The sequence below is a fragment of the Mandrillus leucophaeus genome, unplaced genomic scaffold (assembly GCF_000951045.1).
Source record: "Mandrillus leucophaeus isolate KB7577 unplaced genomic scaffold, Mleu.le_1.0 Scaffold508, whole genome shotgun sequence".
In the NCBI taxonomy this organism is placed as follows: Eukaryota; Metazoa; Chordata; class Mammalia; order Primates; family Cercopithecidae; genus Mandrillus; species Mandrillus leucophaeus.
Window position 1 is genome coordinate 1,517,471 of NW_012105453.1, and position 13,883 is coordinate 1,531,353.

General features: G+C 35.8%; 1 protein-coding gene across 4 annotated transcripts in view; it reads left to right on the forward strand.

The window, feature by feature from the left end:
• Positions 1–13,883, forward strand: part of LOC105551126 (chromosome unknown open reading frame, human C12orf4) — a 64,206-nt gene that overhangs the window by 23,050 nt on the left and 27,273 nt on the right. For all 4 annotated transcript variants that reach the window (XM_011996281.1, XM_011996280.1, XM_011996282.1 and 1 more), the window contains exons 7-10: positions 6,216–6,322; positions 6,839–7,036; positions 7,909–8,037; positions 13,543–13,617. In XM_011996281.1, the coding sequence (XP_011851671.1) occupies positions 6,216–6,322; positions 6,839–7,036; positions 7,909–8,037; positions 13,543–13,617 (509 nt within the window). The remainder of the gene's footprint in view (positions 1–6,215; positions 6,323–6,838; positions 7,037–7,908; positions 8,038–13,542; positions 13,618–13,883) is intronic.

The following is a 13,883-nucleotide window of genomic DNA, read 5'->3' on the forward strand; positions in this document are numbered from 1 at the left end:
TTATTTTTTTTATTTTATTTATTTTTTTTTGAGATGGAGTCTCGCTCTGTCGCCCAGGCTGGAGTGCAGTGGCCGGATCTCAGCTCACTGCAAACTCTGCCTCCCGGGTTCACGCCATTCTCCTGCCTCAGCCTCCCGAGTAGCTGGGACTACAGGCGCCACCACCTCGCCCGGCTACTTTTTTGTATTTTTTAGTAGAGACGGGGTTTCACCATGTTAGCCAGGATGGTATCGATCTCCTGACCTCATGATCCGCCCGTCTCGGCCTCCCAAAGTGCTGGAATTACAGGCTTGACCCACCGCGCCTGGCCATCTGCATGTATTTTTAATTTGCTAGTGAAAGTTCAAGATAATTTTATGCTTCTTTTACCACCGTTTGCATTATAGGCTTTATGTGGATTATTTGGGGGGCAATGGTTATTGATTAGTTTGAAATAGAACTTTAGTTTTATGTTCTAGATACATACACCTAAATATTTAAATACTATCTTTATTTCTTTAGTTTCCATTCCATGCAGTAAACATTGGTTGAATGCCAAACACTCTCTAAGCAGGAAAACAAAACAAAACAAAACAAAACAAAACAAAAAACCTTCCTATATGGAGCTTATATTCTTGAAACAGAGACTGATCTATAAATAATACTGTATAGAGTGGTATGTGCAGTAACAGAAGCATGTAGAAGGTACAGAAATAGCATGGAGGATTTCTCATGAATTATAACTTGTGTGGCATCTCATGGCCTAAATAAATTGTGTTTCACATATTCCCTTAGAGCTTGGCCATGCCTATATTATTTCCTGGCTACGTATCTGTATGTTCGAGAATTAATTTTTTTCAAAAACTAAAGTATATTCAGTTGGAAATATACTGAGTACAGTATAATAATCCTATTTCCAGCATATGCCAGTGTATGCTATAAGTATTTTTAAATAGCATTTTATTTGTGTAATGTCAGTCTCATGTCTTTTTTTTTTTTTTTTTGGGTCATATACCCAGTCGCTTGCCAAGTGTTTAGCTCTTGACACTAGCACATAAGACATGCTCAGTAAAAATTTATGGGATGAATGGATGGACAGATGGATAGGTTATCGTTAACTCTTTACCTGACATTTGTAGCATCTCTTATCTAACTATTACGGGTTTTCATTTGCCTTACCGTTTTCCCCAGACTGTCTGTTGCAGCCCGCTATGAACCATTCTACATCCCTTATTTTCCAACCAGCCTTTTAAAAATAACAATAGAATAGGGAAAAAAAATCAGAGTGCATCATACGTGAAGCTTTCTAAAATGAACGTGTGTATTGAGCCAAAATGTAAAATGTATACTGTATATTGTAGTCAGAAACATTGAAAGCCACTGACTTAAGGAAGCTGTGAAAGCCTTTTTGCTGTAAAAGTTATCCCTTCATGATCATGCTACTGCCCTCCAGCCTGGGTAACAAGAATGAGAAACTGTCTCTTAAAAAAAAAAGTTATCCCTTACTTTGCTGCTAGAGTTTCAGAAATTCAATCTTTAGAATCAATTTCATTGCGTAAATATTGGCCTGTAGCTACCGCTGGTTTTAAAAATCAGGTATTCCTAGGAAATAATGTTTTTATTGTGACTTTGTTACTTTGCTTTTCTTTTTGATAGCTGTTTCTTTGGGCAGGAGAGATCTGTTTTCAACACAACTATATGTGGAACTCCTATATGAGATTGATAAAAGTAGTATTTTTAAATTTATTTTTGCTTTGTTTTCTTTAAAGTCAGGTCAGTTGAGGAATAAATTACATAAAGTTAAAGTTCTTCTGTTTTAGGTGTACAGTTTGATGAATTTTGACAAACTTAGTCATAAAATCATCATCGCAATCAAGATACAGAATTTCCCTTTTTTGTAGTTTTATTTCATTGTAGTTTGATTTTTCTAGAATGTCACATAAATGGAATCAAACTGTGTGTAGCAATTTGTATCTTGCTTCTTTCAGGTGGCATAATACTTTTGAGACTCATTTGAGTTGTGTTTATCAGTGGTTCTTTTTATTACTCAGTAATACTCTATCATCCGTTTGTTTATCCATTTACTCAGTGATGGACATGTGGGGTATTTCCAGATTTTAGCAATTATAAAGCTGTTATAAACATTCATGAACAGGTCTTGTGTAAACATGTGTTTTGATTTCTCTTTCATAAATATGTAATCCCTCTCCCCTAGGAATGGGATTGCTTGGTCATATGGTAAGTGTACATTTAACTTCAGAAGAAACTGCCAGACTATTTTCCAAAGTGACTGTACAATTTTGCATTCCCACCACCAATGTATGAGGGTTCCAAATGTTCCATATCTTCATCAGCACTCAATATTGCTGTTTAGACATTCTAGTACGTTTTGCAGTGATGTCTATAATTTTACTTTGCATTTCCCTGATGCCTAATTATGTTAACATTTTTTCATGTGCTGGAAAAATGTGTCTTCTTATTGAGTTGTGAGAGTTCTTTATATATTCTGGATACAAGTCCCTCATCCAATAATGTGTTTTACAAATATATTCTCCCACTCTGTGGCTTGTCTTTTCATTTTCTTAATTGTGTCTGTCAGAGAGTTAAGTTTTTCATTTTAGTTAAGTGCAGTTTATCAATTAAAGACTATTTCTTCAAAGTATTTTTAGGTTCACAGCAAAACTGAGAGGAAGGTACTAAGATTTACCCCCTGACCTACAAATGCATAGTCTTCCCCATTATCAGCATCCCCCAGCAGGGTGGTACCTTTGTTGTGATCGAGAACATATATTGACGTAATCATTCAAAGTCCATAGTTTACATTAGGGCTCACTCTTGCCATTGTATATTCTGTCAGTTTAGACAAATGTATAGTGACATGTGTCTGCCATTATAGTACCATACAGAGTAGTTTTATTACTCAAAAATCCTCTGTGCTTGGTCAATTTATCTATTTTTAAATGGTTTCTATCTTGTCTAAGATATCTTTGCCTAATGGAAGATCACAAAGATTTTATCCTGTATTTTTTCTTCTAGAAGTTTTATTGTTTTAGCTTTTACATACAGGTCATGATATGTATTGTTTCACACATATGTATGTATATGACATATCCACCAACTCATATATTTATGCATGTATGTTGGTCTATAGTTTGTTTATTTGTTTCTTATAACATCTTAATTTGGTTTCGGTGTCAGGTTAATGGTGGCGTTATAAAATGAGTTGATCTGTGGTCATTAGTCTGATACCATGTTTTGCTTTCTAGTATTTCCCTTTGTTTCTGCTCTTTGCTAAAATTGCTTGTGTGTTGTCTACCTTTCCACTAGATCTTTTAACATGCTGGTTATAGTTTTTGAAAGTCCCTTTCTTTTAGTCCCAATATCTGGATCCTTTCTAAATCTATTTCTGTTGATTGCTTTATCTCTTGACAGTGGGTTGGGTCTTCTTCTTGCTTTTCTGGGTGTCTCTTCTTCTTTTTCCTTCTCCCCGCCACCCACCCACCCACCAAGACAGAGTCTCTCTCTGTCTCCCAGGCTGGAGTACAGTGCCGCAATCTTGGCTCACTGCAACCTCCACCTCCTGCGTTCAAGCCATTCTCCTGCCTCATCCTCCCAAGTAGCTGGGATTACAGGCATATGCCACCACATCTGGCTAATTTTTGTATTTTTAGTAGAGACGGTGTTTCACCGTGTTGGCCAGGCTGGTCTTGAACTCCTGACCTCGTGATCTGCCCACCTCAGACTCCCAAAGTGCTGGGATTACAGGCATGAGCCATCGCACCCAGCCTATTTTTCTTCTTTTCTTTTTTTTTAACTGAATGCTGGATATTGTGGTTATTAGAAGAGACTGAGGTTAATAGTATTTATGTCCAGGAATGAACCGTATTAATGTGAAGGTTGTTCACATCTTATTATTAGCAGTTGAGGTAAGTTTGGTTTCTTTTTTTTTTCCCTTAGCATTAGACTGTCTTTATTAGCTTATTCACTGGAACGATGCTTGGAGAAATCTGAAAATGCTTGGCAAGTTTGTTAGAGATCTTGCTTTCATATAATGTTTAGACTTTCTGGCTTTCTTTTTAAAATTTTTCTAATTTTTTTATTTCAATAGGTGTTTGGAGAATAGGTGGTGTTTGGTTACACAAATAAGTTCTTTAGGTGGTGTTTGGTTACACAAGTAAGTTCTTTAGTGGTGATTTCTGAGATTTTGGTGCACCCATCACCCAAGCAGTGTACACTGTACCCAATGTGTAGTCTTTTACCCCACTTTTATCCCAGTTTGGTTTCGTGTCTGTCAGGACCTTCAATGTACCGCAGGCTTCATTTTCTACTGGTGCTACTTTGTGCTTAGAATGGCACTTGGGGGTCCAGGAGGATTTTTCGCTGTCTCTCTGCTCCATGCCTTGCTTTCAGCAGTCTTCGCATGCCGGAGCTGCAGAGTGGAGTCTGTCTCCATCCTTTTCCTCTGCCTCCCAGCAGCAGACTTGTTACTTGAATCTAGGCTCATAGTTGGGGGTCAGGAAGGTCACTTTGTTCAACTCTTCTCCTCCTTTGTTGTCTTTGTCAGCTCCTAGTTTGGTCAAGCCTCATGTATCTTGATTCTCAGCATTTCTGCCTGTGCCCTTGAGAAGGCTCTTTTGTCTCCTGCCTTTGGTCTTTTCTGGAAATACCTGATGGAGGCCAATGGAAAAGAGTTTGCAAGTTCCTGTGTCTGTGGCTCCAACCTATTCTAGCTTGATATGCTAGCCCACTTGGCCTTCAAGAATCTGTTAAAATTTTAGCTGCTTTCTTTTTACCCGCTTGTATGACAGCATCCTATTTCAGCTATGCTCTAACAAAGACGAAACTCCTTATAAGTCCTGTCCGTCCTTGGAGGGATATGTCCCGGTGTGGAATTCGGTTTACAAGGTTGCCTTATTATCACATATCTGATGGACTCCAGAAAGGTGTGATTTTGTTGATCAGCAGGCCTCAGCCTTTTGAGCACCAGGGACCAGTTTCACGGAAGACAGTTTTTTTCCAGGAGAGGCGGGGAGGGTTTGGGGATGAAACTGTTCCACAAGGAGCACACAACCTAGTTTGCCTGCATGTGCAGTTCACAATACAGTTCACGCTCCTATGAGAACCTAATGCTGCCGCTGATCGGATGGGAGGTGGAGCTCAGGTGGTCATGCTCACTCACCTGCTGCTTCCTGCTGAGCGGCCCGGTTCCTAACAGGCCAGTACGGGGGGATTGGGGTCCCCTGTTGTAGATTGTATGGCTAGGTTTAAATTTACCGTATCTACTAATGAAGTCAGTCATTGAGTCTAATGGGGCTATTGGGATTAGCCCCAAAAATTGAGGGAAATGGATGACTCGTACAGGCTTGTGTCATCTTCAGCATACCACTGTTTGAATTGAACGATGATACAGTTATTGCTCTTTTGTGGAAGTCTTCAGCATACCACTGTTTGAATTGAACAATGATACAGTTACTGCTCTTTTGTGGAAGTCTTCAGCATACCACTGTTTGAATTGAACAATGATACAGTTATTGCTCTTTTGTGGAAGTCTTGTCAGGAACTATAAAGAGGAGAGCAAAGAGAAAGGCAGTTTAGTAGGAGGAGAATGTTGGAGGTAAAAAACAAAACAAACTGGAGGCTGAGGCAGGAGAATGGCGTGAACCCAGGAGGCGGAGCTTGCAGTGAGCCGAGATCAGGCCACTGCACTCCAGCCTGGGTGACAGAGCGAGACTCCGTCTCGAAAAAAAAACAAGAAATGGTGAAAATAAAGGATGTGTATACATCAAAATGAACTTCATCTTTTTTATTATTTATTTTATTTGACTTTAAATTTTTATTGCTATCACTTCATCTATTTTCTAATTTTGCCTAGAGCTAGCCCTGGTATAGGATGTATTATATATTTTAAAATATAATGTGATTTTAAAGTAAAAGTTAATTGCTTCATTTAATCATTCTCTTAGGCTGCTAAAAATGTTAAATGGCAGTATATTAATTGACATTATAATGATTGAAAGTAATAATCTGCTTTATTTATTGTGAGGAAATGAAAGAACAAGTGGGAGTTTAGAAGCTATTGGTGCTTATGGTCTTACTTGTCACCATGGATTAAGGATGAGTTTAGGAAGAAATTAGCAAGACTTTCAGCTGTTCAGTTTTCTCTCATTATAAAGCTTTCCTTTAAGAAAAGTTTTTGACAAACATAAAAGTATATCAATAATTTTATTACTTTTAGTGAGGAAATTAAAGTTCAGCCAAGTCAGTTCAGAGAATCTGTAGAAGCGATTGGAAGGATTTATGAGGAACAGAGAAAGTTAGAAGAAAGTTTTACCATTCACTTAGGTAAGTGTGTTAACTTTTTCCAGTTATATTTTATTGTAACTTCTGAAACTTTTTTTTAATTATTAGTTTTTTAAAATAATAGAGACAAGGTCCCGCCATGTTGCCCAGGCTTGTCTTGAACTCCTGGGCTCAAGCAATCCACCCACCTTGGCCTCCCAAAGTGCTAGGATTACAGGCGTGAGCCACCGTGCCTGGCCACTGAAACTTTTTTTATATGCTGTAAGAGAAAAATCCCTAACATGAGTAGAGTGTACCTATGTTATTTTTAATTCCAAATTATGTTTTGCTTTAAGAAAGACTATATTTTGTTGGCTTTAAGTTTTGTATATTTATATAATGTTTTTTTTCAGATAGATTAAATTGAAATAGTCATTAAAATGGGAAGTTGCAAGGCCCATTTTTAATTATTTTGTAGTACAGATTTATCTGGATTCTTGCCATAGAGATTCGCATCCTGTTATACTGGACTTTTTGCAGCTGCTTAAGTATCTTTCCTGGACTATTGCCTACCCCCAGGAGCCCAGTTAAAGACCATGCATAATTTGAGATTGCTGAGAGCAGATATGCTGGACTTCTGTAAGCATAAAAGAAATCATCGAAGTGGTGTGAAACTTCATCGGCTCCAAACAGCTCTGTCACTTTATTCTACATCTCTCTGTGGCCTGGTTTTACTAGTAGATAATCGAATTAATTCATATAGTGGTATTAAAAGAGGTAAGTTAACATCACACACGTTTATTTTGTTAAATCTCACGCTGTAACACTTTTCTTACAAAGAAAGGAATAGTGGGGAAACTGAAAAAAAATTTTAATCACCTTGACATTCAAGTAGACCAAACAAACATACTCAACCATAGTTATTTTATTTCAAACTGTAGCATTGATTGAGTGCTTCATGATGTTTATTTTTCTTTGCTATTATATTATAAATAATGTTTTTATAGAATTCTCATTACAAGGTAAAACAAAAAGAGCAGTCACGTGTTTTCAGTTTAGAAGCAAATCCTGGCTTGGTGATTTTTAGCTCATCCATTTGTCTATCTATATATATGTGTGTGTGTGTGTGTGTGTGTGTATATATATATATTTTTTTTTTTAAATAACCTACCTCTTAAATTTGCTAGGTAAAATTCTACCTTCCCTCTTAGTACAACTCACTTTTTATGATTATTTCTAAATTTGTAAATATATAAAATGTAAAATATATAAAATATATGAAATGTATACCTGTTTTTTGAAAGAAGCTTAAGTAGAATTTATTTCCTCTCATAAATATAAGAACCTTCTTATATTTTTATAGCATCTTTTGGGATGGATTATGATCAAAGTATTATTTAAAGAAGACCTGGAATTAACATTTCTTTGTCTCTTAATTGTATACTCTTTTGAGTGAGTGAGAGGTTAAGTTTCTAATCAAAATAAAATTACTGTGCCCTAACTTAAGGCATAATTGTTTAAAGGACAAGTATAAGAAATCTTAAGAAAAATAAGTATTATTTTCTGTTTCTACTAAATCTCATTGTAAGTAAATACTAAATATTTGATAATTTGCATTTAGAAGTTTGTAAATGTTTTGGGTCCTTTAGATTTTGCCACAGTTTGCCAAGAATGCACTGACTTCCATTTTCCCCGAATTGAAGAGCAATTAGAAGTTGTCCAACAGGTGGTACTTTATGCCAGAACCCAGCGCAGGAGTAAGTTGAAAGAATCACTTGGTGGGTAAAACTCACTTTTATTACATTCTGTCTGTAACCACTGTAATAGTATATGGATCATTATTAAGATCATATAGAAAATTATATTGGTGGAAGATAGAGGGAAATTAAAAACAAAATTTAAGATTTTTTAAGTTTTTTTTTTTCTTTAAAAAGAACATCAAAATATATTTTTGGTTTTTGGGGTTTTTTTTTTTCCTTCAACTTTTATTTTAAGTTCCAGGGTACCTGTACAGGATGCACAGGTTTGTTACATAGGTAAACGTGTGCATGGTGGTTTGCTGCACCTGTCAACCCATCGCCTAGGTATTAAGCCCACTGTCTATTAGCTGTTCTTCCTGATGTTCTTCCCTTCTCCCAATAGGCCCCGGTGCGTATTGTTCCCCACCATGCGTCCATGTGTTCTGATCGTTCAGCTCCCATTTATAAGTGAGAACATGTGGTGTTTGGTCTTCTGTTCCTGCATTAGTTTGCTGAGGATAACAGTTTCCAGCTCCATCCATGTCCCTGCAAAGGATATGATCTCATTCCCTTTTATACCTGCACAGTATTCCATGGTGTATGTGTCCCACATTTTCTTTATCCAGTCTATCATTAATGGGCATTAGGGTTGATTCCATGTCTTCGCTATTGTGAATAGTGCTGCGAAGAACATGCGTGTGCATGTATCTTTATATAGAATGATTTCTATTACTTTGGATATAAATCCAGATCTTCAGAAGCTTGAACTCTGTGCCTAATTTTCTTTTTTAAGGGAATGATTTTCTTCAAGGTTCTTGGTGAAAACTATTGTTAAATTTCAGTACTATAGTTATACTTGAAGTAGGCACTCGGTGGAAAGTTGGTGATCTTTTGATCCAAGTTCTATATCTTTAAAGTGGACGTAATTATTACTACAGAGGGGATTGGAAACGTAGACTAAAAGGTAGCACAAAATATACACTTTTTGTATGTTATATCTTTGGCTTAAGTAGCATGAAGTCAGTTAAATGAATTATTTTTGGTTCTTAAAAAAAAAAAACTCTGTATCCTCAAATGACTGCTTTTTCTATATTTATCCATAACATAAGATTCTTTGTATTTAGGAAATTTACAGGAAAAATTTTTTTAATTTATTGAGATATATTTGACAATATTGTATATATTTGAGGTATACAATTTGATGATTCAATGTGCACAGATATTGTAAAATAATTACTTCAAATGGATTAGCATATTTATTACCTCAGATCGTTACCACTTTTTTGTGTCCATGGTGAGAACACTTAAGATCTGCCCTCTTAATGAATTTCAAGTATACACTAGAATATTGTTAAATATAATCACATTGTCATACATTATATTTCCAGAACTTATCCATCCGTGTGGCTGAAACTTTGTACCCCTTGACAAAAATCTCCCCATTTCCCCCCGCCCCAGCCCTGGTAACCACCTTCTACTCTCTACCAATGTGAGTTCAACTATTTTAGGTTCCATGTATAAGTGAGATGATATAATATTTATTTTTCTGTGTCTGGCTTATTTCACTTAGCATCCTCCAGGTCCATCCATGTGGTTGCAAATGGCAGGATTTTCTTTTTTACGGCTGAATAATATTCCATTATGTGTCTGTTTGTGTATGTGTGCACATTTAGGTGTGTTTTTAATATCTTGATTATTGCGACTAATGCCAAAATGGAGATAACTCTTTAAGATACTAATTTCATTTCCTTTGGATATATACCCTAAAGTGGAGTTGCTGGATCATAAGATAGTTCTGTTTTTAATTTTTTTAAGAAACCTCCATCCTGGAAATGGTTTTTAAAGCTATTGAAAAGTTAATGGCATCTTTCTTCAGAAGCTTTCTATCTATACATAGGAAGAGGGTTAAGGGAAGTCAGGTAAAAGAAAAATCTCTGGCTCAAATCCCAGAGTAATTTAGCTGTTTTTTAATTGAAAAATGAAAGTTTAAAGAGTGTTTTCTTTGTAAATTAAATTGGTACCATTGGTTTGTTTAGTCAGGACCTAAATATTAGGGTAATAGTCATTTCAAATATGTTTTAAGTTGTGTTTTTCTTTTATTTCATATATCACAGATATAAAATCACAAACATCCTCTTGTCTGGCTTGAATGCATACACAGTATTTTATTATTTCTCCTTTTTTTCTTTTTTTTTTTTTTGAGACAGAGTCTCACTCTGTCATCCAGGCTGGAGTGCAGTGGCGCGATCTCAGTCCCCGCAACCTCTGCCTCCTGGGCTCAAGCAATTCTCGTGCCTCAGCCTCCTGAGTAGCTGGGATTACAGGTGTGTACCACCATGCCTGGCTAATTTTTATATTTTTAATGGAGATAGGGTTTTGCCATGTTGGCCAGGCTGGTCTCAAACTCCTGGCCTCATGTGATCCATCCGCCTTGGCCTCCCAAAATGCTGGGATTACAGGCGTGAACCACTGCACCTGGCCAGTATTTTTATTATTTCTTATAAAAACCTGATGTTGGTGCCCAGGAAATAAAACATGGTAGGCTTTAAAATTGGGGCTGTCTTCTCCTTTAAATCTGCGTTTGGTACTTTTGAATGCTTTTTTCTTTCTTTCTTGTCTTTGTTTTCACCTGCTGTGTTTAAAAGAAACCATTATAGTATTTCACGTGCATGTATTTTTGTTGTACAGTAGCAGAGAGATATTATATCTTTGCTTGGTATAAGGAAGACCTTTCTGAAGGGTCTTTGTTCCCCTCTCCCATCTTCCTCTCTCCCAGAAATTATAGAATTCTTTCCTTTCTCCTGTAGCTAGAATGTGGCTATCTAGTCATAACTTGACTAGGGTTCACTACAGTTTCTTTATCTATTCAATAAACTTTAAAAGAATGGTTTATATGTTTTTAATCATTCTTTAAATAGGTCAAACATTCTGAAGATTCACAATTCAAACTATACAAAAGAGCATACAGTGAAAGTGTCCCTCTGTTCCCAGCCATCCAGTTTCCCTCTTCAGAGGCAGCCAGTGCTATCACACATGTCCCTTGCAGACAGATGTTTATGTATGTATAAGCAAGTGTATGCGTGTACTTGTTTATTTTCCTTTTTTACATAAATGGCAGCTTTCTACGTAACACTATTCTGTACTCTGCCTTTTTCACCGAGTAATTTATCTTGGAGATCATTTCGTATCAGTCCATAAAGACCATCCTCATGCTTTTATGCTGTTGCATAGTAGTCCATTGCAGGATATCCTGTTATTAATCAGTCCCCTACTAATAGACATTTGATCTATTCCTTATTTTTTGTTATTATAAGTAGTGATGCCTAGTAATGGTAAATAACCTTGCATATGAATAAATGTGCATGTGTGTGAGCAGTAAGCATATCTACAGAAGAGATTCCTAAATTGCCAGGTTAAAGTTTATAATTTTCATAGCATTGGCAATTACTCTGTGTAGTATTTCTACCAGTTTATATTCCCACTAAAGGCAGTTGAGGGTTTGCTGTGGCAATATGTGTTATATATAACAGAGCCAGCTGAGTATTAGAAAATCCCTATAGAAGTATATCCTAACAAAACCTTTCAGAATATCTTGGTATACTCTCTTCTTCTTCTACCAATTGTTATTACTTTTATCAACCCTCGCCAAAAGAACTCATATCCATATTACGTAAAAATAGCTTCCTTCTTCTCATACAAACTAGCAATGATGTGATCAGAAACATTTTAACATTATTCTTAGTAGTGACTAAAAGCGTGAAGATTGAGATCATGACAGGTGTGGAAGGAGGAGGAGGATTCTAAGTATATTTATGAGAGATAGAAAGTGTGCAGTCAATGACAGGAAGTTTTTAAACCACATATGGCTAAGGCAGTGCATGTATATCATGACTTTATTTTGTTCTTGTTCAAGCAACTACTTTGTGGTTTCAGTGAGTCAGTGATGCAAGTAGGTTTATAAAAGACTTTCTTAAAGAAAGCTGCATGTTGTTACAGAAGAACTTTGTGAAAATACCTTCTCCATCTTTTTCTGTGCACACCTACGTATTTGTTCTGCACGTTTACATCCTGATATGCAATTGTTTATTCTAAGACATTCCATTATTTTTCTTACTATGGTTGTTATATTAACATCTTTGTATTTCTGTGGTCCGTGATAAAAAGCCAAAAATGTTTATGTACATTTTATATACGTTTTAAAAAAAATAAAACTGGCCATCTTCTTGCTATTACTAAACAAGGCATTGCCATGAAAATATGGAAAGGGAAATGGACTATGAACTGTTCTCTCTTGTTTACTTAACAGAGATTCTATTTGTTCATACTCCATGTGAACAACATTAGAGTCCTTCTTTATTGTTCCTTATAATCTGTGCTACGATTAGACATTTATTCAAAGCCTGTCAATCACATGGCTCTGTATTACAAACGATAATTCATTAAATATGGATTCTAGCATCAGAGCCTTCTATCTCTCTGACTCTTGATTTATAAAATGTGTGCATTTACGAAGTATGGTGTTATAAATCAATTTATCAAAGTAGTCACTAGATAAAAATATTGTTACTTTTATTCAGATCTCTTTTAAAATTATAATATTTTGATATTTGCTGTTTACTTGTTTGAAGGTCTGTTTTCATGTGATTTTCTGATGCTAAAAGCCATTCCCAAATAGATTCCAAAATAGTTTTTAATTGGAATAAATATGCAACATCTTAAAGACAGCTAATATGAAGGCTAATATTCAGTTTGCCTTTGTGAGTTCTGATGGAATTCTTATAAAGTTCAGATGTCTCTTTTATTAAAATATATATGTAAAATAATTTGCATTCGATCTTTAAAATGTATGTTCAATCATAATGTTTATTTTACCAACATTTATTCTTCTAAGAAATAGCATGCCTTCAAAAAAGAAGAAAAACTGTTAAATATCTGAAAAAAAAAATGTTCCATTTGAAACAGTTTCACCTATCTGTTATAACTGTATATAGAGTCAGGTAAGAAATAAATTTGAGGAATGGGGTGAATATACAGTGATTCCTAGTCCCCCTAGCCGTTTGTTTGTAACCCTGAACAAGTTATATCAACAACAGTGACTCAGATTCTAAAAATAAAGATGGCCACACCACAACTACCTAATGAAGTTATTTCATATGTGGTTAACTTGGTGCCCTGAACCTCCCAGATGAAAAATAGGATACTGGCATAGTTAATACCATAGGACTTAGAATCTGAGTATGTGAATTCAAGACCTGGCTCCACCACTTACCTGTGCATGCTTGGTTAAGTTAGTTAACCCATCCAAGCCTCTGTCTCCTCATACATAAAATGGACATAGTAGTAGGACTTACCTCCCAGGGCTGTGGTTATAGAGGTTTTGTAAGAATTAAATGACGTCATCCATGTAAAGCATGTAGCAGAATGCCTGGCACATAAATGCCCTTAGTGAATTTTTGCTGTTGCTGTGATTCTTTTGGGAGTGGTTATAGTAACATATTCTCATATGTTGTTATGTTCTTTCATATTGCATTGTCTTATGAATAGATTCTGGAAACCAAAATGGAGGAAATGATGATAAGACTAAGAATGCTGAGAGGAACTATTTAAATGTTTTACCTGGTAAGTATTTTTTTTTATTTTAAATTACTGTTTTCTTATACCGAAAAAATGTTTTATAATACACACCATAGGAATTTGTGTTTTAAATCTATGATTTTAGTATATGTCATTATATCACTTTGAAACAACACTTTGTACCTCTATAATACACTTTCACAGATGTTTTCCAATGTTAAACTTGATTTTTTTGTTTGTTTTGAGAGAAGCCATGCTCTGTTGCCCAGGCTGGAGCACAGTGGTGTGATCTCAGCTCTCTGCAACCTCTG